Raw genomic sequence first — 24,660 nt, forward strand, 5'->3', positions numbered from 1 at the left:
TAACGCGCCGAGCAATTTTATGAGGCTGATGAATCAGGTTTTTCGTCCTTTTATTGGTCAATTTGTTGTCGTTTATTTTGATGATATTTTGGTTTTTAGTACTTCGATTGAGCAACACTTGCAGCACTTGAGAAAAGTATTTGAGACCTTGAGAGGGCAAAAATTGTATGCCAATACCAAGAAGTGTCACTTTTTAACTGATCATGTGACCTTTTTGGGTTATATTGTGTCGAAGGAAGGCATTCAGATGGATCCAGTTAAGGTCGAAGCCATTACGAATTGGGAGGTTTCGAAAAATATTCATGAGGTACGCAGCTTTCATGGACAAGCGTCCTTTTATAGGAGGTTTATTCGGGATTTCAGCACTATTATTGCGCCTCTTACGGATTGTCCAAAAGGAGGTAGATTTGTATGGACTAAAGAGGCAGACGCTGCGTTTCAGTTGTTGAAGGAAAAGGTGACTGAAGCCCCAGTTTTAGTGCTTCCAGATTTTGGTGAGGTTTTTGAGGTGCATTATGATGCCTCAGGCGTTGGTATTGGGGGCGTCCTGAGCCAGAAAAATAAACCTGTGGCGTTCTACAGTGAGAAGTCGAATGAAGTGAAGAGAAGATATTCGACTTATGACAAGAAGTTTTACGCCATAGTGAGGAGCTTGGAGCATTGGAGGCACTGTCTTATCTCGAAAGAATTTATTTTGTATTCTAATCATGAAGCCTTGAAGTACATTAATAAGTAGCATAAGCTGAATGCTAGGCATGCAAAGTGGGTGGAGTTTCTTCAGGTTTTCAGTTTTGCCATTAAACATACGGCAGGGGCGCTGAATAAAGTAGTAGATGCATTAAGCAGAAGATATTCTTTGCTGTCTATGATGCAGGTGAGAGTTTTGGGCTTTGATTCTTTTAAGGATTTGTATGTTGATGATCCTTTTTTTTGGGATATTTGGAGCAAGTGCAAAATAGGGCCCTTTCAACAGTTTCTAGTTGTGGAGGGTTTTCTTTTCAAAGGCAACAGGCTGTGCATCCCTCAGTGCTCTTTGAGGGAATCCATTATTACTGAGAGCCATGCAAGAGGTCTAGCTGGGCACTTTGGAGTGGATAAAATGATGGCCTTGCTATGTGAGCATTTTTATTGGCCCCGAATGAAGCGTGACGTGACTCGATTTGTAGAGAGGTGTAGAGTATGTCATGTGGCAAAAACCAGAGGTACTAATGCTAGTTTATATATGCCTCTACCTATACCCGATGCTCCCTGGGATGATGTTAGCCTTGATTTCGTCTTGGGATTGCCAAGAACACAGCGGAATAAGGACTCCATAATGGTGGTTGTCGACAGATTTTCGAAGATGGCTCACTTAATTCCCTGTAAAAAGACCTTTGATGCTTCACAGGTTGCTCGATTATTTTTGCAAGAGATTGTTAAGTTACATGGAGTCCCCAGGTCCATAACTTCAGATCGTGATGTGAAGTTTGTGAGTCACTTTTGGTGCACTCTTTGGAGGCACATGGGAACCATATTGCAGTTTAGTTCCTCTCACCACCCCCAGACTGATGGGCAGACCGAAGTTGTCAACCGAAGCTTAGGGAACTTGCTGCGAAGTTTGGTTGGAGATAGCCCGCGGCAATGGGACTTGGTGTTACCTCAGGCTGAATTTGCCTACAATAGGTCACAAAATCGAACTACAGGCAAGAGTCCTTTTGAGATAGTCTATGGAGGTAATCCAATTACTCCTTTGGATCTCACACCATTGCCAGTTCACAAGCAGTTCAGTTTAGATGCAGATGAGCATGCCAAGCAGATCAAAGAGCTACATTCATAGGTCCATAATCAGATCAACAAGCAAAACATGAAGTATAAGCAGCGAGTGGATAGGTGCAGGAAAAGAGTCGTTTTCAAAGATGGTGATCTAGTGTGGATTCACCTTAGAAAAGAGCGTTTTCCAACTAGCATGTTTGGCAAATTGCAACCTAGAGCTGAAGGACCATTCAAAGTTCTTGAGCGAATTAATGACAATGCTTATAAGATCGAGTTGCCGGGTGAGTACAATGTATCCGGGACTTTTAATGTAGCGGATTTGTCACCTTACCATGCAGATGGGGAAGAACTTGAGGAGATTGATATCAATGAAGACGAAAATGAAGCAGATTCAAGGGCGAATCTTTTTCCTAGCAGGGGAGGATGAAGCACTTAGATTGGCGAGCTTGGAATGGGCTGAAATTTGGAGTCGTTTAGATGGGTTTTCAGACTTTTGGGTTTTAGGCAATTTTCGTTATTTTAACGTTATTTTAATGGCGTTTTCGTAATTTTCGCGTTTCCTATTGTGATTAGGTTTAACACCATATAAAAGGGTGTTTAGGGTTTCGTTTTAAAGAGAATTTGGATTTTTTATAATCACACCTGAGAGAATGAATTGTTTCTCTATCAAATATTCTTGTTCAGTCAATTTTCTATCGCGATTCAGCATCAAATTCGGTCTTAAAATTTTGCCAACATAGTTCTAAATTTTTGCATGAAATTCCAACATATGTCTTTCCAGCCAATTGCAGCTAGAAATCGCTAACGTGACCCACGTCAACCCACATCAACTCGCCACATAGGATGGCTGGCGATGACTAGACACTATGTCAGCCATTTCCTGCAATAATTGGGCAAAAAGATTATCTTGAAATTTCGCTCGAAAGTTTAGGACTACGTTGGCAATATTAGATTTCTGAATCGAGCTACTAATGATATTGATTCATACTCTAATTTAGATTTGGTATTTTCCTATAAGAGTTCATAAATTTTAAATGTCGGTAAGTTAAGCAAATAAAAATTAGTATTTTAGTACAAGTATTTTCAAACTGTCAAAGAAAGTTGATAGCTTCCTAAAATGTCGGCAAATTTCTAACAATTTACCTGGAAAAAAACTTATCGATCCATTTTTCCATCAACAATTCTTGATGCTTACTATTACTTAATAAAATTTACTAGTATGGAAAAAAAATCCTTAGATTATATGTGGAACAATAGAATTCTGCTGTTACAAGAGCTATCCTTGCTATTTTCTTGAAGAAGAAAAAAAGATAAACGGCAATAAACTAAAGAGTAGAGAGAAATATGCTTCTCTAACACCTATAGTTAAAGATAGAAGAATGAGTTCTCTACTTTATTCTTCGATTTGTTGCTATTTAAATAGTTCCGGTTGCTCTCATAGAGAATGGACTTCAACGCACTCTGTAATTTGGAGCTTAAAATCTTGTTCCTTGCAAACGAGAGCTTGCATTCTTTGTCTGATACTTGGTGTTGACCTCTTGGCGCATGAATTGTACATTGATCTGTGGATTTCGAGTGTGCTCCATGATCTTTTCCCGCTCTCTATCGAGGTACCACATCAGTAAGACAGCCGCTGGTCACTGAACATTGCGGCATTATCTTGCTGCTATTGAGCTGCTTGCTGGATCGATTCGAGTTTCCATCTTGAGAATGTTGTTTGGGTTTCACATTTGGGACAGAGAATGTAGGTTGCTCAGGCACAGGGAGGCTAATGGAATCAGCACTACTAAGCATAAGAACAACCGTATCCATGGCAGGTCGGGCTTCTCTGTCGTTCTGAACGCAGAGCAAGCCAATGTGAAAACATCTGATCACTTCGTTTGCCAGGTAAGATTCACCGACCATCGGATCCACAATCTCCAATGGTGCTCCAGTTCTCCAATGTTCCCAAACCTAGAACATATGTTGGTACTGTCATTAATTTACCAAAAATGAATGAAAATGCAGGATCAAACTGTACTCACGTAGTCGAGAAGGCCGGAGTCATCATCTGATATGTGAGAATTCTGATTCATCTTGCCAGTAATGATCTCAAGCATTAACACACCGAAGCTGAACACGTCGGATTTTACTGAAAATTGTCCATACATGGCGTATTCAGGAGACATGTAGCCACTGCAAAACAGTTCAAGGAGGAAGACAAAGCCATGATTCTCATGAATGAGCATAGTTTGCTTAAACATCAAGATGTTAATGCTCAATATAATCCATGCATTAGAAAATCCAATTAAATTCCGAATCTGTTAGCATAATTATTGCAAATTATCCAATGGGTTGTTCCTACCACGAGCCGAAGTAATATGAAATTGGACTTACTAAGTTCCGACAATTCTGTTTGTTCTTCCTTGAGTCTGCTCAGCACCAAAAATCCTAGCCATACCAAAGTCTGAGATTTTCGGGTTCATATTGTCATCGAGCAGAATGTTGCTAGCTTTGAGGTCACGATGGATAATTCGGAGCCGAGAATCTTCATGAAGGTAAAGAAGACCGCGTGCCACCCCAACCATGATCTTGTGGCGTGCTGACCAATCCAACTGTATGCTTTGCTGAGGGTCTGTGTTGGCCAGAATTTGTAAATTTTAGAGTCAGAAGAGGCCCTACTGCATGTCTGAATCTAATTGACAAGTCATTGTCCGACCTAAATTTCTTTGAAACCGACATCTAATTGTATGAATAATGTCCCAAGACATAATTTTCGATGGTGACTAGAATTGGGAAGAAAGAACTAAACTGAGAGGAAAGGAATCGTTTTCAAAGAAGATGAAGAGAGAGGCGCGAACCGAAGAGCAACTGGTCGAGGCTGCCGTTGGGCACGAATTCATAGACTAGTATCGTTTCTTCTCTTTCCATGGCAAATCCTAATAGCCTCACTAGATTTCTGTGCTGCAGCTTGGCTACCAATTCGACTTCATTTTTGAATTCCTGCTCGCCTTGTTTCGAACTTTGCGACAACCTTTTTGCTGCAATTTTCCTACCACAAGGGAGTGTACCCTACAAAATACAGAATATGAACGAAAATGTCATGTTAAGGCAGAACATGCACCCAGATTGAATCTCTAGGTTATGCTTCATGTCTTATCTCTATGTTAAAAACTTCTTACCTTATAAACTGGACCGAATCCGCCTTCCCCTAATTTGTTGTGATCTGAGAAGTAAGCTGTGGCGGCTTCAATTGTGCCCACATCAAATTGTAGGGAATGCAGTTCCGAAATTTCGCTTCCAACTGTGTAGTGATAAGCCATCAACTTTGCGATACGAATAAACTGTAAATGGAAAGACTAATGCAAGCAAAGTAGATCTGTGATGTTTCTCACGGGAAAATTGCATAGGAAGTCTTAAACCTTCTGTACATAATGCAGTTAAATCTTAGACCATTCAATTTACTCAATTAATTTCTAAACCCTCTTCCAAAGTGCAATTAAGTCATTTCTATGAATAGTACCTAAAATGAGCTCTGTGTTACTCCAAAGAAGTGCTTGCGTGGCACATTAAATTGCACTTTTCCACATAACTTTAAACCTTAATTATATTTTCTAATAAATGTTAAGGACCTGATTGGAGCAAATAAAGGTTTAAGACTTGATTAAGTGAATTGAAAGGCTTCAAAATTCATTGCATTCGGTACATAAAGTTTAGGACTTGTGGTGCAATTTTCCCCATTTCTCACCATTCGGATCTTCTTCGACATCGTTTCTCTTGTTCCTTTCTCTTTTGAGGGCAAACCAGAGCGCGACGCCAAGTAGCACGACCGCCGAAGTTGCAGAAGTGATCCCAATAACTAATCTTGATGAAGAATGCCTATTCTTTTCGACTGTAATTCAATTAGTTGAATGCTTCATTAGTATAATCGCATTACGTTCAGCATCTGGCAAATATATGGCACCGACAACTAAATATTTTACGTGCCACCAAACGTGATCAAATCAGCAAATTGAAACGCGTTATAATTAGTGAAACAAAAACGTTGAGTTCATTACCTGTGTAGAAAGGGTATATTTCGAACCTGGCGAAGCAAGTTGGAAGCAAGATTCTGCCCCCGATTTTGCCGGTTTCATTTGTCAGGAGAATCGAAATCACATTCTGCAGGCAATCCTCGCAGAGAGCCGCCGAGAGATCAGGCCTGCACTGGGCAAATGTATGAAGAGCAGTGCCGCTTACTTCTTTGAAGGAGGCGTCTCTGGAAGCATACTTCTTATCGGATCTTTTAGCGGCCGGAGTAATCAAGCGGTCCATTGTTTTGTTCAATAGCTTCATGAACTCGGTGGGTTCTTCCATATTCTCCTCATTATACCCGCCCAGAAGAGGCACTTTGTCCGTGGCCGAAAAGAAGTTACGGTCTGAATACTGCAACATGCACTGGTCGAACCAGAGGATGGATTCTTTGACCATAGGACATTTCGCTTTGATACTGACACTAGCATTTCTCACGCATTCCATGCACACTTCCTTGGTGACATCTCCCCTGCATAGGAAGCTGCCATACACAGCGTTGGCGTCGCTTGGCTTCCCTGTGCTCGTGTTGAAGTATCCATTGCTCGAGTTGGCGTGTGAGGGAAGGGACGCGAGGAGAAGGTTGAGGTTCGCCTCGTAGGTGCTGTTCAGAGTGAAAGTGGTGGAATTCGAGCAGTAATGCTCGCTGATAGTAACGATTGATTCGGTTTCGAGGGTGAGAAAGCTAAGCAGGAAAATGAGGATTGCAATAAGCTTTGTCATAGTTTTCTTTGAGGGACTTGGCTACAAGTGGCAGTTCTGTCCCTTTCATGTCAGCACCATGTAGTGCGCAATGTACCTTGATATATAGCGAAGAATGAGAAAGATAAAGCTTTAAGGAGGAAAAGAAAAGGAAAATGGATAGTCAACTCTGTATATTATAGGGTGTCCAGATTAGATAACTTCGACATTCTCTATTGGGTACGGCTTCGCGGATGATTCCTTGAAACACTAATATTAAAATTGGACGGTGGGATTATCTTTATTTTTATGCAAAGTGCATTGACAAAATCACCAAAATAAAAGTATAAGAAGTCACTTACTGTGAATACTCAGCGTCCGGGATAAATTCCGCCTTACACCGATAAGGAAAGGTGACTCGCTTGACGGGCAAGTCCAATGAATGTTTAAGGTACCGACTTTAGCATCGGCCGGCCATTCTGGACTACAAACTCGGTTGCGTAGCTATATATTCATGGGTGCAAATCAGACCATTCATCGGAGATCTGGCCGACTCCGCGGGACCAGATTCTGCATCAACACTAGTAAGCTTATGTGGGAGGACTCTACTGGCCAAGTAACAAGAAGTTGAGACCGTGTGAATGAGAACTTGAATCATGATTGCGGCTTCGGAGAGTAGTTAGCGCCGTGGTGCATGGATTTCTTTATGCGCATGCACGACTCGCGTGTCATTTGTTATATAAGGAAACTCGAAACGGATGTGTCCTTTGCAGAAAACAATGGATAGAATGCACATTGTATTATTTGTAATATCCTTATGCATATCCTTTACAGCACACCTCTTTTGACATGTCTCTCCTCCGGCACACTTACATATATTTAACTAAATGATGGGAAAGCAATTCCACACATGACAAGAGGACTAAATCAATGGTTCGACATGAATGAGCCCGTCAAGTCTTTGTGAAATAACCCTTGATCGAAATACTTAAGTAAGGTCGCCTCCTTATTAAATCCGAATTGTCGGAAGATCATGTAGCTTGCTTCGATCGTGAAATAATAAAGATTTTGGCTCGCGAAACATGCATTAACGAAATTGGTAGCCTTTGGCCCTCCATTAAGTTGACTCTTGGTATGGGGTCTTCGCAGCAACAACTATTATTTCACACCGTTCGCCGGTTGAAAAGGCTTGTAGGTCGGAGAAACGGGAAATATCAGTAGCGCCTTTCAACGAGATAGTGTTAGTTTACAATATGACAGTCATTTTCAATGTCTTTGTCCGCTCATGAAATATGTCGTTCTAGCAACTGAGAGTGGCGTTATTATGAAAGTCCGGTATCCTAGCCGACGTTTGAGAAAATACAAGCGAAGCTACAAAAATGTCGGGAGCATTAACAATTTTGTTCTTACTGCACCATGAGATAAGAGAACTTTCAAGAAGGAAACAAAATTTTTCGGTGAGATGTCGCTCTGATAATGTTAACTCGCCATATATGTGAAGCGTGATGTGCGCGAAGCACATAAAAGCAACTCTAAAATTTTCATTATCAATATATGATTAAATGTAAGCCGCTTTATAAAAGAGAATAACACGAATATAAATAGTCTAAAGTCCTAAAGAAACTCTGATAAGAGATGATTAGATAAATATTCAAAAAAATAAAGAAATCTCTAAGAGTATTATCTAAATTCTGATCGGATAACTAGTGAAAAGAGGGAAAAGTGCCAAAAAAGTCCTAAACCTTTTGCATTAGTGCCAATTTAGTCCTAAACCTTTTTTTGGTGCCAATTCAGTCCTAAACCTTTTGCATTGGTGCCAGTTTAGTCCTCAACCTTTTTTTGGTGCCAATTAAGTCCTAAACCTTTTAAATTGGTGTCAATTTAGTCCTAAACCTTTTGTTTTTGTGCCAATTTAGTTCTTCTGGTCAATTTTGACCGGAATTTGCCAACGTGGACGCCTGCCGGCCGGCGGCCGGTCACCGGCGCCGACGTGGACAACTTTAATAATATTTTTATTTTTTTTGAATTTTTATTTTTTTTCCTTTTTTTTCTTTTTTTTTCCACTTTTTTTTTGGGTCCCCCCTCCTTCCTCTGGCCGGTCGCCGGTCCAATGACCGGCCAGAGGCCAGAGGCTGGCGAGCTCGACCTCGCCGACCACTGGCGAGGGCGGCGGCCTCGCCCGGCGAGGGCTCGAGCCTCGCCATGGTCGGGCGAGGCCCGACCTTGCCGGATCGCGGCGAGGTCGTTGGGCGAGGCTCGACCTCGCCGGATCCGGCGAGGTCGTTGGGCGAGGCTCGACCTCGCCGGATCCGGCGAGGTCGGGCCTCACCCGACCATGGCGAGGTTCGCCCTCGCCGCGGCCTCCGGCGAGGGCTCGAGCCTCGCCATGGTCGGGCGAGGCTCGACCTCGCCGGATTTGGCGAGGTCGAGCCTCACCCGACCAAGGCGAGGCTAGCCCTCGCCGGGCGAGGCCGCCGCCGTCGCCAGTGGCCGGCGAGGTCAGGCTCGCCGGCCTCTGGCCTCTGGCCGGTCGCCGGACGGGCGATCGGCCAGAGGAAAGGGGGGGACAAAAAAAAAGTGGAAAAAAAAAGAAAAAAAAGGAAAAAAAAATAAAAATATTATTAAAGTTGTCCACATCGGCGCCGATGACCGGCAGGCATCCACGTAGGCAAATTCCGATCAAAATTGACCGGAAGGACTAAATTGACACAAAAACAAAAGGTTTAAGACTGAATTGGCACCAATTTAAAAGGTTTAGGACTTAATTTGCACCAAAAACAGGTTTAGGACTAAATTGGCACCAATGCAAAAGGTTTAGGACTGAATTGGCACCAAAAAAAGGTTTAGGACTAAATTGGCACTAATGCAAAAGGTTTAGGACTTTTTTGGCACTTTTCCCAGTGAAAAGAAAATACAATTACACAAGTTTCCAAGATAAGTATCCAAGTTCCGCAAATTACGCTAACCAAAGAAATAAAATCAAACGATCAAACCCTAAATCAATCCAATGACATATAAAAAAAACTCTTGAGATGCCCTCCATCATTTTCCTTTTATTTGAAAAAACTCGACCTCGAGTTCTAAAATGGCGGATAATGCAATAGTGTGTTCCAAATTACTAAAAAAAAATTAATAAACTTATTTTATTTGTGCTAATTCAGTCTTGAACCTTTCAAATACGAAAGTCCTGTCCTAAACCTTTTCACGATTTGTCAATTGAGTGCTAAAATTAACGTGTAAGTTAAACAGAGAAAAGTTGATAACTCCATCACATAAAACGAAGGTAATTTCGACTAAGAAAATGAGAGTTCATTGCATAGTACATACTGCTTGAAGACTTAATTAAGGAAAAGTGCTAATTTGATAAAAACAAGTTAGTAAATTGAAACGTTGATGAGGATAATATTTGGTAAATCAATAGAATAGTTGATAGATTAATTAGAAAAAAATCCAAAAAGAAGGTAGTTTCAACTAAGAAAATGAGAGTTCATTGCATTCTTTGTATGATATTGACCTCTTGGCTGATGAATCATTCATTGATCAGTGGATTCCGAGTGCTCCATGATCTTTTCCCTTTCTCTATCTAGGACTTACATCAGTAAGATAGCCGCTATTCACTAGACATTGCAGCATCATCCTGCTGCTATTAAGCTTCTCGGTGAATCGGTTCAAGTTTAGATCTTGAGATTGTTGTTTGTGATTCACACTCGGGATGAAGGATATAGGTTGCTCAGGAACGGGGAGGCTAACGGAATCAGCACTACTAAGCATAAGAACAACTGTATGCATAGCAGGTCGGGCTTCTTTGTCATTTTGAACCAAAGCAAGCCAATGTGAATGCATCTGATCACTTCGTTTGAAGAGTAAGATTTACTCATCGTTGGATCCACGATTTCCAATGGTGCTCCGATTCTCCAGTGTTCCCAAACCTTGAACATATGTTGGCCATGTCATTAATTTGCCAAAACTGAATGAAATTGCAGGATCAAACTGTACTCACATGGTCAAGAAGGCCTGCATAGTGATCTGATATATGAGAATATTGATTCTTCTTGCCATTTATGATCTCTAGCAGTAGCACACCAAAGCTGACCACGTCAGATTTTACCGAAAATTGTCCATACATTGCGTATTCAGGAGACATGTAGCCACTGCGAAGCAGTTCAAAGAGGAAGACATAGTCATGATTATTGTGAATGAGCGTAGATCACATAAAGATCAAGATGTTAAGGCACAATACACTCTATGCATTAGAAAATCCAATTAAAAGCCGACTCTGTTTCCATAATATTGCAAATTATCCAGTGGGTTGTTCCTATCATGAACAGATGTAATGTGAATTTGAACTTACTAAGTTCCAACAATTCTGTTTGTACTTTCTTGAGTATGCTCAGCACCAAAAATCCAAGCCATCCCAAAGTCCGTGATTTTCGGGCTCATATCATCATCAAGCAGAATGTTGCTAGCTTTGAGGTCGCGATGGATAATTCGGAGCCTAGAATCTTCAGAAGACCGCGCGCCACCCCAACCATGATCTTGTGGCGCGCTGACCAATCCAACTGTCTGCTTTGCTAAGGGTCTGTTTTGGCCAGAATTTGTAAATGTTTGAGTCAGAGAAGCCTATTTCATGACTGAATCTATTGACAAGTCGCATGTAATTTTCTTTTTTCGAAACCATCAACTTGTATGAAGAATGTCCAAGAGATAAGTACTAAACATTTGCTCAAACCTAGGACATATTTCTAGATGGTGACTAGGGTTGGAATGAGTTAACTAAACTGAGTGGAATGGAATCATGTTTAAAGAAGAAGAAGAGCAGCGAGTCCCCCAACTAAACGCGGGCTTAGATTCCGGCATCGGCAAGCGTATGCATGAGAACTTGAATCCTGATGGCAGCTTGGGAGAGTAGGTAGTGCCGCGGCGCATGGATTTCTTTTAATATGCAGGGACGACAAGCGTGTCATTTGTTATTTAAGTAATGTTGAATCGGATCTCTTCTTTAATGGAAACGTTGGTAGAATGCATTATTCTATTATCTGTAAATATCGGTGCCTTTAAGCATGTTCTTCCCAGCACACTCTTTTTGACATCTCTCTCCTCCGGCACGCTTATATATATGAAAAGAAAATCCACACGTAACACGAGGATTGAATCTATGGTTTGGCGTGAATGAACCCGTTAAATCTTTGCGAAATAACTCCCCATCAAAATACTTAAGTAAAGTCACACCACCTTAAGAGCGGCGTGATCAAGTGCAAAATATTCTGCTAATTGAATCCGAATCTTCGGAAATGGATTAGTTCACTTCGATTGGGAGTTAATAAAGATTTGGCTCGCAAAACATGCATTGACGAAATTTGTAGCCTTTAGCCCTCCATTTAGTTGGCTCTTGCTATAGGGACTTTGCAACTGTTGAACAAAATCCCTAATGAGTTTTGAGGAATGACAAAACAATCTATTACTGACCAGAATTACACTTAAGTTATTTGATGCAGGTAAATGTTAAGTCATAAGACTTAGTCGATGAAAGGACTTTGTCATTAGACTCAAAATTACCATCAGATTCAATGAGTGTTATTTTTGGCATGTTTATGCAGGATAATCAAATTATTACTTTAAGATATCCAAATTGGTAATCACAAGATCGTTCCTCAAATACGAAGAACTACACTTATGGAAACCTTAATTTGATTGTATGGGCGATCAAATCACTCGGAGATAATGGTTCTTCTTCTAACGGTTATGTATCCTATTTTGGGAAGAATCTCCAACGGATTGATTTGGAGATCAATTCTCTGAAGACTGTCCAACAGATAGATTGGAAGTAGAAGTGTATAAAAGTAGTGCAAACGTCGTACAAGAAACAAGAACCAGAATCAAGAATTCCAAAGTTTGAATAGAGCTTCGATCTTACACACTTGTGATTACTGTTTTCCACGTTGTGTTTTTAGAAAGAAAATTACTTGAGTGAAGAGTGTACGTGATAGTGTTATCTATCATCTGAGAAGTACAGCTCTTGTAATCTTATGGTGATTCAATAGTGAAATACAGCCAACAGGCTACCAGCGTGGAGAGTCGATGTAGGCTCAATAAAGCCGAACCACTATAAAAATCCGTGTGCAGTATTCTCTATCTCTCAAGTTTTATTTATTATTGTTGACATTATACTGTACACATATCTGTCAAACAAGTTCGTCAGAACATCGTCTTAATCACGAGACACAATCATCTGACAATAATTTATATACAAGTTTATTATACGAATCCATCTGATACTGATCATATAAGTTGTTGACCTAGACTATATTCATTCTGCACGTTTAAATCATACAATTTTGGTAAAATCACCTATTCACCCCCCTTAGGTGATAGTACTAGCCCTAACAATTGGTATCAGAGCCTAGTGGTCATTTTTTCTTGAAGTGTTATTTTACTTATGAGCTAACGATTCTTGATGGCAAGTAATGCTGAGTCAGGTCACAACAACAGACCGCCTTACTTCAATGGAATTGAATACAGTGTCTGGAAAAACAAGATGAAGACATTCATCTTGGAATAGACCAAGACATATGGGATATCGTCGAACATGGAATCATTCCAAACGAAACAAAATCCCCAGAAACTTCAAAAGGGCAAAATGAGACACCTTCTTTTGAAGGAGTTAGAGAGCAAATTAGACCTCAAGCTTTACCTCTCTCGGCCAAGGAAATTTCCAGAAGAATCCATCTGGATGCAAAGATCAGAACGGCCATATACAATGGTATAGCAAGTGTTGAATACAAACGAATTGCAAATCTCAAAACTGCCAAAGAAATTTGGGATCGTCTCAAACTTGTCCATGAAGGAATAGAAAGGGTCAAGGAGACAAATCTCAACATTCTCCTTGGACAGTACGAGTCATTCACTCAGAAATCAAATGAAACAATCTCTGAGATGCAAAGCAGATTCACTGAGATAGTAAATGGGCTTGAATTCCAAAACAATCCCATCTCAGAACCTATGAAGGTGAACAAGCTGCTGAGAGCTCTTTCAAAAGAATGGAACAACATTAAAGTTTCTATTCGAGAAACTCAGGGGATCAGACCACTCATAGTAGATGAACTTATCGGAACTCTTCAATCCTATGAAACTAAAAAGTTCTTAGAAATTGAAGAACCCAAAGGTAAAAAGGTCCATTGCTTTAAAAGTTAACATTGATTCTAATGACACAGATATAGATTCGGATGAAGATGAAGATGAAGAGTTAGCTTTAATGGTCAAGAAACTAAGAAAGATGGCAAAGAAGGTAAAGTTGAATAAATCAAAGAAGCAATTCAAGAATTCTGAGCCATCAAAAGCCAAGAAGCTAAATTTTCAGAAGAGATCCAATGCCGAAAATGAAGAAAACAAAGATGTGATATGTTTCCACTGCAAAAAGAACGGACACATAAAGCCCAAATGTCTCCTTCTCAAGAAGAACAAAGGAAAATATAAAAGATATAAGAAGGCTTTTAAAGCTGAAACATGAAGTGATTCAGAGGATGAAGAAAGCGAACAAAAGTTTGCCAATATTTGTCTGATAGCAAAATCAGACTCAGAATCAAGTTCTGATGAAGAAAATGAGGTAAGTAATTCAAATATTCCTGAAGCAGTTGCAAATTATATTGATGAATTAATCTCTGTTAATAAAACTGCCTTCAAAAAGATTTCTATATTGAAGAAGGAAATTGTGTCTCTATGAAATACGACTTAAAACAAGGAAATTGATGAATCAATCGAATGTTTAAAAAAGGAAAATAATCTTTTAAAACAGCAAGATATTTCCCAAAAGGATAAGATTAATTTCTTGCAAAAGGAATTTAATCTTATCAAGAAAAATAAAAATTTTCTTAAAAAGGAAAATGATTCACTAAAATATTTCTAAGGAAAGTATTGATCGCATCTCTAATGAAAAAGAACTTTTGAAAAATGATATTTCTAATATAACTAAGAAATTCTCAATGGGTTCTAAAAATCTTCATCATATTTTGTCAATTCAAATTCCTTATTACAATAAATCAAGTCTGGGTTTTGATAAAAATACTGAATTGAAAAATACTTTTCCGAATGTCAAAGAAAGACTAAAGAAAAGACCCTCTAAATTTGATTATACAAATCACTTTCAAAAGCAGTTTGTAAAATTCAATGGTCAAACTTCACAAAAATGTATAAATTGCGGTGATTCAAATCACTTTAAGAGTGACTGTCCAAAGGTTTGGAGACCTATTCAGAGAGATATTATGAGAATGACTGATCCTAACCAAAATGGACTCAAGAAAATATGGGTATCAAAGGAAAAGTGAGTTACTTATCTTTTGCAGGTAGCAAAGAAAAGAAAGAACAAGTGGTACCTTGACAGTGGTTGCTCAAGACACATGATCGAAGATCCTCTAAAATTCATTAAGTTAGAAAGAATTAAAGGAGGAAGTGTATCCTTTGGAGGCAACAACAAAGGAAAAATAATTGGCAAAGGAACTGTCAGAATCGACAATCTCATCATCAATGAAGTCTCACTTGTTAAAGGTTTGAATTTCAATTTAATTAGCATTAGTCAATTATGTGATATTGGTTACAGAATTACTTTCCAAGAAAACAAATGCTCTGGGATAAGTAAAGACAACGAGCAATCATTTACGGGTCGAAGACATGGAAACATCTACCTACTAGACACAAAGTCTGATGACTTGCAATGTCTCATTTCCATAAAAGAAGAATCTGATCAGTGGCACAGGAAGCTCGGACACGTCAGTGTCAAATTAATTTCCAAAATAGCTTTCAAGAAACTTGTCAAAGGATTGCTAGAACGAAATTTTAAAAGCACAGAATTATGTTCAACTTGCTCCAAAGGTAAGCAGGTAAGAAGTTCGTTTAAATCAATAAATTATGTAAGCACTAACCGAGCCTTGCAGTTGCTTCATATGGACATTTTCGGACCTACTCAAACTCTAAGTCTTGGAGGTAAGAAATACTGTTTAGTTATTGTAGACGATTATTCAAGATATACTTGGGTATTCTTGTTGGCTCACAAAAGTGAAACATTTGAATATTTCTCAAAATTTGCCAAAAAGGTACAAAATGAAAAGGGTTATACTATTTCGAGCATTAAATCTAATCATGGAAGAGAATTTGAAAATCAAAATTTTACTTACTTCTGTGATGAAAATGGTATTCAATATATTTTTTCCTCACCTTATACTCCTGGACAAAATGCAGTAGTTGAAAGAAAGAATAGAATTTTCCAAGAAATGGCTAGATCTCTTCTATTTGAAAACAAAACTCCAGTACACTTTTGGGCTGAAGCTGTTTCAACAGCTTGTTATATTTCAAATAGAATTTTTCCAAGACAAATTCTTGAAAAGACCCCTTAAGAATTGTTCAAAGGTAAAATACCCAATGTTTCATACTTTCGGATTTTTGGATATAAATGTTTTATTCTTAAAAATCCTAATGATCGTGTTGGTAAGTTTGATCAAAAGTCAGATGAAGGAATATTTCTTGGATACTCAACAACAAGCAAAGCCTACAGAGTATATAATAAAAATACTCAAACAGTGGAAGAATCATTAAATGTCAAGTTTGAAGACACAATTCAGACTCAACAAGATGATTCTGATATTGAAAACCCAGCATCCGAAGAACCGGACATAGCATCTGATGAATTGACAGCAAGTGAAAATGATCAGATTCAAAGATCTGATGAAGCTTAAGAATCATCAAACTAACAAGACAATGAAAAATCATCAAATCTCAATGATGAAAACGATGGAAGACTTAATAGAAACTGAAAGCAAAAATCCAGTCATCCCAAGGATCTTATCATTGAAAATTTAGATGATAGAATCAAAACCAGAGCAAAAGCAAAATAAGTCATAAATACAATGGCTCTCATTTCTGAAGTTGAACCAAAGAATGTTGAAGATGCATTGAAAGATGAAAGCTGGATTGAAGCTATGCAAGAGAAGTTGTTACAATTCCAGATCAATCAAGTATGGGAACTTGTTCTAGACCCAAAAATCATTCAGTTATTGGAACAAAATGGGTATTTCGAAATAAACTGAATGATTAAGGAAAAGTCTTCAGAAACAAAGCAAGACTTATGGCCAAAGGATATTCACAAGAGGAAGGAATAGATTACGATGAAACCTATGCTCCCGTGGCCAGGTTAGAAGTAATAAGAATTTTACTGGCTTATGCTTGTTTCTGTGATTTTAAACTGTTTCAGATAGACGTAAAGAGCGCATTCTTAAATGGCTACATCAAAGAGGAGGTATATGTAGAACAACCTCCAGGTTTTGAAGATCCCCAAAGGTCTGATCAAGTATATACTCTCAAGAAAGCATTATATGGTCTCAAACAAGCACCACATGCTTGGTACGAAAGACTGAGCAGCTTTCTGGAACAAAATGGTTTCACAAAAGGTAATGTAGACACTACACTATTCATCAAAAGAAAAGGTAAAGATATTTTAATTGTTCAAATCTATGTAGACGATATCATTTTTGGTTCTACAGATGAAAAATTGTGTAAGAATTTCTCTAAAATGATGCAAAGTGAATTTGAAATGAGTATGATGGGTGAATTAACTTTCTTCCTTGGATTACAGATCAAACAAACCAAAAATGGCACCTTTCTTTGTCAAGAAAAGTATGCCAGAGAAATTACGAAAAAGTTTGGTTTGTTAAATTGCAAAAAGACTGATACTCTAATGTCATATTCCATTAAATTAGACAAGGATGAAAAAGGAAAATCAGTAGATAAAAAAGTATGTAGAAGCGTGATTGGTTCTCTCTTATATTTAACTACTTCACCATCAGATATTCTGTTCAGTGTTTATTTGTGTGCAAGATTTCAATCAGAACCAAAAGAATCTCATCTTACTGCAGTCAAAAGAATTATCAAATATGTTAGCACAAATCTTACACTTGGGTTGTAGTATCCTAAAGGATCAAACTTCACTCTTATTGGATATTCCGATGCTGATTATGCTGGTTGCAAAATAGACAAGAAAAGCACCTCAGGAACGTGTCAATTATTAAGACACATGCTTGTTTCATGGTATTCAAAGAAGCAACAAACTGTAGCTCTTTCAACAGCAGAAGCAGAATATGTCTCACTTGGTAGTTGCTGTGCTCAAATCCTTTGGATGAAACAACAACTGAAAGACTTTAATGTCAAAGACTCAACTGTGGAGATCAAGTGTGACAATACAAGTGCCATCAATCTGACCAAAAATCCTATTCTACATTCCAGAGCTAAGCATATTGATATTAAGCACCATTTTATCCGTGATCATGTTTTAAAAGGAGATATAATTGTTCAATTTATCGACACTAAACAGCAATTAGCTGACATCTTTATAAAACCTTTAGAGAAGAAAAGTTTTGAGCTTATTAGAGATAAATTAAATATCATTAACCCACTTTATTGAGATATGCAGAACAAACTCTCATTGCATCTGATGACTATTTGTTCAAGCATATATTTGAAGTGTCTGATTTTAGCGCGCAACTCATCTTATAAAAGGTATGTATATCTCATATATTTTAAATATCGTAATTGTTTGAATATCTCATATATTAGTTGCCTTGATTGATATCGTTTGAAGATTATAATTCCAAAATTTTCGGAATATAATTTCCGAAATTTCCATAACTGTCAATTGACAGTTTCCAAAAAGGTTTTATAAAATCGATATATAGTAGTCCTCGATTTAAAACCTTTTTATCTTCTCTCTCACTCTCACACTCTTTCTTCGAACACTCATTCCACTCTCTGAAACCCTAAAGATCTCCAAAAACACGATTTACCCTAAAAGATCTCATCTTTCACTTCGACAACTTAAAAATTTATTCAATGGCATCGAAATCGACCACTGAATCAAAGAAAGGAATCAAGGGTTCCAGACGATCAAACAGAATCACAGGAATGTTCACCAAAGCAGACAAAGAAGGAGAAGCAGAGAAAATTGATATCTCTGACTCGGGCTCAGAGCAAGAGTCTTCTGCAGGTAACAAATCTCCACGTATACCTGTTCAAGAACGTGATCGTTTTGTTATGTCAAGACAACTGGTAAAAACCCTTAAAGTACTTCGAGAAAATCAGAGTAACCAAAGTACGGTAAATGCCATATGTAAAACCTTAGGTTTTCTGTCTGAGCGTGAAGTTGTAGAGGAATATGAGAAGGGTATAAGGCTTCGAAGATCGCCTGTTGCTGAAAAGGGGATAGTTCTGAGAGAATCCTCTAATGAATAGGAAACCCCTGTGACTGTAAAGAAAGGAGTTCCTCGAAAAAGAAAAGAGAAAGTAGGAGAACTTTCGAATGTTGAAAGAGAAGAATTCGTTGGTGAAGAGGAACGGCAGACTTTGGAGAAAAGCAAAAACATTGATAGTAGGAAGGAGGATAATGATGAAAAACTGTTTGCTGAGTTTTAGCCCATTTCTGGAATTCCTGCTGATGACAAGAAAAGTGATAGCCTGTTTAGAAACAAAACTCATCAAGTTGCTTACAACTCTCTTCTGACAAGAGGAATAATGAACAATAGAATTGTAAACTTCAGCTTCTTTGAAAATTTCAATATCAAAATTCAGCGTCTGATTGAACATCTTGAATTTCAAAGAATATGCTCTCTCCCTCACAAAGTCTACCCAGAACTTACGGCTTACTTTTATTCAAATCTGTCATTCATTTCTCCTTCTGAAATTGAGTTCTCTGTTTTTCAACAAGATTACAAGTTATCAACCTTTGATCTCGCTGCCATTCTGGGAGTAAAACATACAGAATTCTCTCTTATTCATATTACTTCAAATTTGGCATATCAATCTCTGTCTGGTGACTCTTCTTTCATCATAGGCTCCACATCTCATGTATCTTACTCTCTTTTTCCTCTAAATTCAATTGTCCTGCACAAAATCATTATCAATTGTCTTAGACCCAAAGGTTCTTCCAAAACTGATGTCTCTCGTTATGAAGCCAAGTTGATTTGGGCAATTCAAACTTCCTTTCCTATTTCTCTATCACATATGATTCTCCCTCAAATGTATAGAACAGTTAAGAAGAGTAAAGGTCAACTCTCTTATGGAGCTTTGATCACCGCCATCTTTGAGTATTTGAAAATTTCTATTCCAACAAAACTCAAAGGTAAACATCTTCAAACTATGACCGTTGGAGAACTCATGATGACTAAAATGGGATACAAATTTGATGGTGAAAATTGGAAGGATAAGAGGGGCAAGATTATTCCTGCAGAAGTGATGAGTGCACAACACAAGGGCTCTGTCAATATTTTTCATGATTTTGATGAGGAGGAATCAATTGAACCCTTAGTAAGAAAGAGAAAAGTGCAGCCGACAGTCTCTAAAACTGACAGACCAGCCAAAAGAACTCAAGCCGTGGCCAGTGATTCTAATGAAATGCAGATTTCTAATGACCAATCTGCTGAACAGTCTCAAGCTGATGAAAGAAGCCTTGAGGAGTCAAGGTTTATACAATGGCTAATTATTCAAGATGCCAAGTACAAAGCCCGTGCAGACAGACATGCTGCCACTAAGCTTGAAATTCAGAGACTGCAAGAAGAGGAAGACCACTTGATGAATTCACTTAGTGACATCATCAACAAAGTAGTCATGGCAAATCAACAAGAGACAATGGCCACTGTTGAGAAAGATGCTGAGAAAGAACCCTCTAAGAGACAAAGGGAGTTTGAACATGATCATGAAGCTGAAATGCATGAGGAGTTTGAAGAAGAAGAAAATGCTCAATACGATAACATGCGGGAGGAGTTTGAAGAAGAAAATACTCCAGATGTTGAGGACAATGATCACGATTAGAATGCAAAAGACGCAGCTCCTTCAGTAGCAACTTCTGCAGACTTTCCTCTTGAAGGTAATAACTGTGAAAATATTCCATCTGAAACCCCACCAAGAGGCAAAAGGAAGGAAGCAGTATCTATTGATGCTCAGAACACTCATACTCCTTCTGGATACAACATCTCATCTTCCATGTCCGACCATGCAGCCATTACTGATCTAAGATGGAGACAAGCCGCAGTTCAGAATGAAGTTCGGGAACTTCGCAATGAACTCAAAGACGGAATTCAGGAAATCAAGGACTTGATGGCAGCTAGATTCAACAATTTAAAGGCTCAAGTTAGAACTGATATACAAATTGCAAGTATTAACACTGCTGGCCAGATTTATCAGCTCTCCTCACACATTAAGCAATGATTAAACCAAATTTCTAGTTTCCATCTTGTTCAAGTACCTTTCGTATTTGCACCATTTGGAACTTCATCATCTGAACCTGCCGGACCCTCAGCCCCTCCAGAAAATCAACAAAATTGATCTCATTTATTTCCAACTTATCATTTCTAAGCTCTTTGTTGATCTCACTTATGTGTTTGACTTTATGTGAACTTTGCAATGGTTGTTTGACTCTTGGTTATTATGTGAACTTTGTCTATCAACTTTGCATACTGCTCTCTTATCACATTAATTATGATGTTTATCCATTCTGCTGATGTCAAAAAGGGGGAGAAATATTATAAAGAATGGATGTGAATGGATGTGAATGCAAGTGATATGAATATGAAGTATGGGAGTGGCAGAATATGAACTGCTATATTTCAGAGCTTAACAATGTTTTATATGCTTCGAAAGTTATATCATCTAAATAGACTATATTTTGTTTACATCACATATAGATAGTTTTGTCATCATAAAAAAGGGGGAGATTGTTGAGCAAAATCCCTAATGAGTTTTGAGAAATGACAAAACAATCTATTACTGACCAGAATTACACTTAAGTTATTTGATGCAGGTAAATGCTGAGTCATAAAACTTAGTCGATGAAAGGACTTTGTCATCAGACTCAAAATTACCGTCAAATTCAATGAGTGTTATTTTTTGCATGTTTATGCAGGATAATTAAATTGATACTTTAAGATATCCAAATTGGTAATCACAATATCGTTCCTCAAATACGAAGAACTACACTTATGGAAACCTTGATTTGATTGTATGGGCGATCAAATCACTCGGAGATAATGATTCTTCTTCTAATGGCTATGCATCCTATTTCGGGAAGAATCTCCAACGGATTGATTTGGAGATCAATCCTCTGAAGACTGTCCAACGGATAGATTAGAAGTAGAGGAGTATAAAAGGAGTGCAAACGTCGTATAAGAAACAAGAACCAGAATCAAGAATTCCAAAATTTGAATAGAGCTTCGATCTTACACACTTGTTATTACTGTTTTCCACGTTGTGTTTTTAGAAAGAAAATTACTTGAGTGAAAAGTGTACGTGATAGTGTTATCTATCATCTGAGAAGCACAACTCTTGTAATCTTCTGGTGATTCAATAGTGAAATACAGCCAACGGGCTGCCAGCGTGGAGAGTGGACGTAGGGTCAATAAAGCCGAACCACTATAAAGATCTGTGTGCAGTATTCTCTATCTCTAAACTTTTATTTATTATTGCTGACATTATACTGTACACATATCTGTCAAACAAGTTCATCAGAACATCATCTTAATCATCAGACGCAATCATCTAACAACAATTTATATACAAGTTTATTATACGAATCCATCTGATACTGATCATATAAGTTGTTGACCTAGACTATATTCATTCCGCACGTTTAAATCATACAATTTTGGTAAAATCACCTATTCACCCCCCTCTAGGTGATAGCACTAGCCCTAACAGCAACAACTATTATTTCAAACTTATAGCTGGCAAGAAGGCTTGGTCGGAGAAACGGAAAGATATTAATACCACCTTGAACAAGATAGTGCTAGTTTATAAAGTGATGTTTAATTTGAATGTTGAGAATATGTCTTGAGTTTGAACATGGAAACTCGATCCAAGTAAAAATTCTAAATCTAAATAGGACTTGTGGTTCGGTGCCCAAAAAAGCAACAAATTATTGACATACTTTCCACATTGAAGTTGGATTCCTAATTTGAGTGGGTTTCTTGGATTAAGTCATTTGAAAGGAGTTCCCTATCTTGGATCCTCCTATCTTGGATCCAGATATTATATATATAAGGTGGGTTTTGGTTTAAGCACCGGAGCAAAACTAGACGAGCTTTTGGTTGTAACAATTAATTGTGCGACGTGCTTGTGAATTGCATCCTAAAGAAATTGTAGGCATTTTCAAACCAATAAATCTAATGGTAAGATTTATAAAATTGCTTTATAATATTGAGAAATTGTTTCACGAATAATAATGAGCCTAAATACTGTGTGAGTTATTAAGCGTAATTTGAATTTCAGAGACACTAAAAGTGACTCGAGTAATAATATATTCTTTGGTGTATTGCTTACTATATAGTAAAATCCTGTGCTGCTCTTTCATAGGTCCACCAATCGACCTATGTAAATCTGGTGTCTAATTTATTTTCTTGTTCTTTTTGCTTTATTGTTCAGTAGCTTGTTTTTCAAAATATTCAATGTGTTTGTGAGCAATTAAGAGCGACATAATAAAGGAAAATTGTTATCCTAGCCGATGTTTAATGCAAGCGAAGCTACAAAAAAATCGGTAGTATCCTCTAAAGCCTAATAGTCAACCTCTATGCTAAAACACACGTTAACAATTTGATTCTTACTGCACCATGTTATAAAAGAATTTCCAAGAAAGAAACAAAGTCTCCTTTTTCAAATGTCTTTATGTTAATGCTAACTCGCAAAACGTATAAAGATAGAAAAAATTACCAAAAAAGTCCTAAACATTTTGCAGTTGTGCAACTTTAGTCCTAAACATTTTGTATTTATATCAATTCAATCCATCCAATCAATTTTGGCTCGCCAGCACTGACGTAGACGTCGGCCAGTGCCAACTGTTTGGCCAACACAGACATCAACAATTTTTTACAACATTTTATTTTTTTATTTTTTCCTTTCTTTTTTTCTTTTCCTTTTCTTTTTTTCCCCACAGTGGCCAGCAAGGCTAGCTTTACCCAGATCTAGGTGAGGCTACCTCGCCCATGGCCCCTAAGCCTTGCCTAGATCCAAGCAAGGTCGAGCGAGGGCTATGACCCTCACCAACCACTATGGAGGAAAAAAAGGAAAGAAGGAAGAAAAGAAAAAAGAAAAGGAAAAGGAAAAATAAAATAAAATAAATATATTATTAAAAATTGTCCATGTCAACATCGGTCGGACGACCGGCTTCCACGTTAATGCCAATCAATCAAAATTGGCTAGATAGACTAAATTGGCACAAACGCAAAAGGTTTACAACTGAATTGACAAAAAAAAAGGTTTATGACTAAATCGGTACAATTACAATAGATTTAGGACATTTTTGGTAATTTTCCCTATAAAGATAACACGCACAATGTGCACATAAAAGAAACTCTTTAATTTTCATTGCCAATAAATAATCAAATGTAAGTTTGTAACAAGCATGAAAATGGTTGTTGTGATGGTTAATTTTCTGTCGAAACTACTTCCGATTTCTATAAAGAATGCTGAAGGCATAACATCTAAACTTTTGCTTAAAACTTCAAACATAATTCCAATTTGTTATTTAGGATTGGCAAGGAGGAACAAAGCAGAGAAGTATGGCATCATCTTAAAGAAGATAATAGCTAGTGGTCGAGGCTTCCATTAGGCACGTAGTTGGAGACTAATATTGTTTCTTCTCTTTCCATGGAAAACCCTTATAGGCTTGCTAGGTTCTATGTTGAAGCTCGGCTATTAATTGAACTTCGTCTTTGAATTCTTGTACGCCTTGTCTGGAGCTTCAAGATAGTCTCTTACTGCAATAGTCCATCGACAAGGAAGTGTGCCATTCGACAAAGTGCAGAAACAAGAGTAATAGAGAAAATTACCAAAAAAGTCATAAACCTATTACATTTGTGTCAATTTAGTCCCAAACTTTTCAATTTGGCCGTTTTAACCCTCAATTTTTAACAATTTGCCAATGTAGTTAATCTGGTCAATTTTGGCCGGAAATTGATGACATTAACACTGGCCGTTTATGTGACACGGCTAATGCTAACGTGAAATTGTTATAATTTTTTTTTCTAAGTATTTTTTTCAATTTTTTTCCTTTCCTTTTTTAGTTTTAGGGATAATACCACAAAAAACCCCCAAACTGGTATATTTATGACAAATTTACTCCAAACTAAGTTTTGGCCGACCAAAAATCCCAAA

General features: G+C 37.9%; 2 protein-coding genes and 1 pseudogene across 2 annotated transcripts; all 3 read right to left on the reverse strand.

Moving 5' to 3' along the window:
* Window positions 1-3,354: 3,354 nt before the first annotated feature.
* Window positions 3,355-3,920, reverse strand: LOC130134549 (putative cysteine-rich receptor-like protein kinase 33). Its single transcript, XM_056303749.1, has 2 exons — window positions 3,777-3,920; window positions 3,355-3,705 (listed from the first exon to the last, which is right to left on the reverse strand). Exons 1-2 carry the CDS (start codon window positions 3,918-3,920, stop codon window positions 3,355-3,357), a joined length of 495 nt encoding a protein of 164 aa, XP_056159724.1.
* A 643-nt stretch (window positions 3,921-4,563) lies between these two features.
* Window positions 4,564-6,525, reverse strand: LOC115677770 (cysteine-rich receptor-like protein kinase 25). Its single transcript, XM_056303885.1, has 4 exons — window positions 5,790-6,525; window positions 5,480-5,623; window positions 4,914-5,035; window positions 4,564-4,803 (listed from the first exon to the last, which is right to left on the reverse strand). Exons 1-4 carry the CDS (start codon window positions 6,523-6,525, stop codon window positions 4,564-4,566), a joined length of 1,242 nt encoding a protein of 413 aa, XP_056159860.1.
* Window positions 6,526-10,062: 3,537 nt separating this feature from the next.
* Window positions 10,063-10,627, reverse strand: LOC130135198 (putative cysteine-rich receptor-like protein kinase 33; annotated as a pseudogene).
* Window positions 10,628-24,660: the final 14,033 nt, after the last annotated feature.

This window comes from Syzygium oleosum, unplaced genomic scaffold (genome assembly GCF_021117445.2).
Source record: "Syzygium oleosum isolate NSW1041296 unplaced genomic scaffold, Sole_v2.1 Sole_v2.29, whole genome shotgun sequence".
Lineage (NCBI taxonomy): Eukaryota > Viridiplantae > Streptophyta > Magnoliopsida > Myrtales > Myrtaceae > Syzygium > Syzygium oleosum.

Bases quoted from the DNA above. Each gene is read 5' to 3' on its own strand.
- LOC130134549 (XM_056303749.1), bottom strand. From the start codon at position 3,920: ATGTCTCCTGAATACGCCATGTATGGACAATTTTCAGTAAAATCCGAC. The intron at 3,706-3,776 runs GTGAGTACAGTT...CATATGTTCTAG, and splicing joins ACTCCGGCCTTCTCGACTAC to GTTTGGGAACATTGGAGAAC.
- LOC115677770 (XM_056303885.1), bottom strand. From the start codon at position 6,525: ATGACAAAGCTTATTGCAATCCTCATTTTCCTGCTTAGCTTTCTCACC. The intron at 5,624-5,789 runs GTAATGAACTCA...ATTGAATTACAG, and splicing joins AATATACCCTTTCTACACAG to TCGAAAAGAATAGGCATTCT. The intron at 4,804-4,913 runs GTAAGAAGTTTT...TGTATTTTGTAG, and splicing joins GATTCGGTCCAGTTTATAAG to GGTACACTCCCTTGTGGTAG.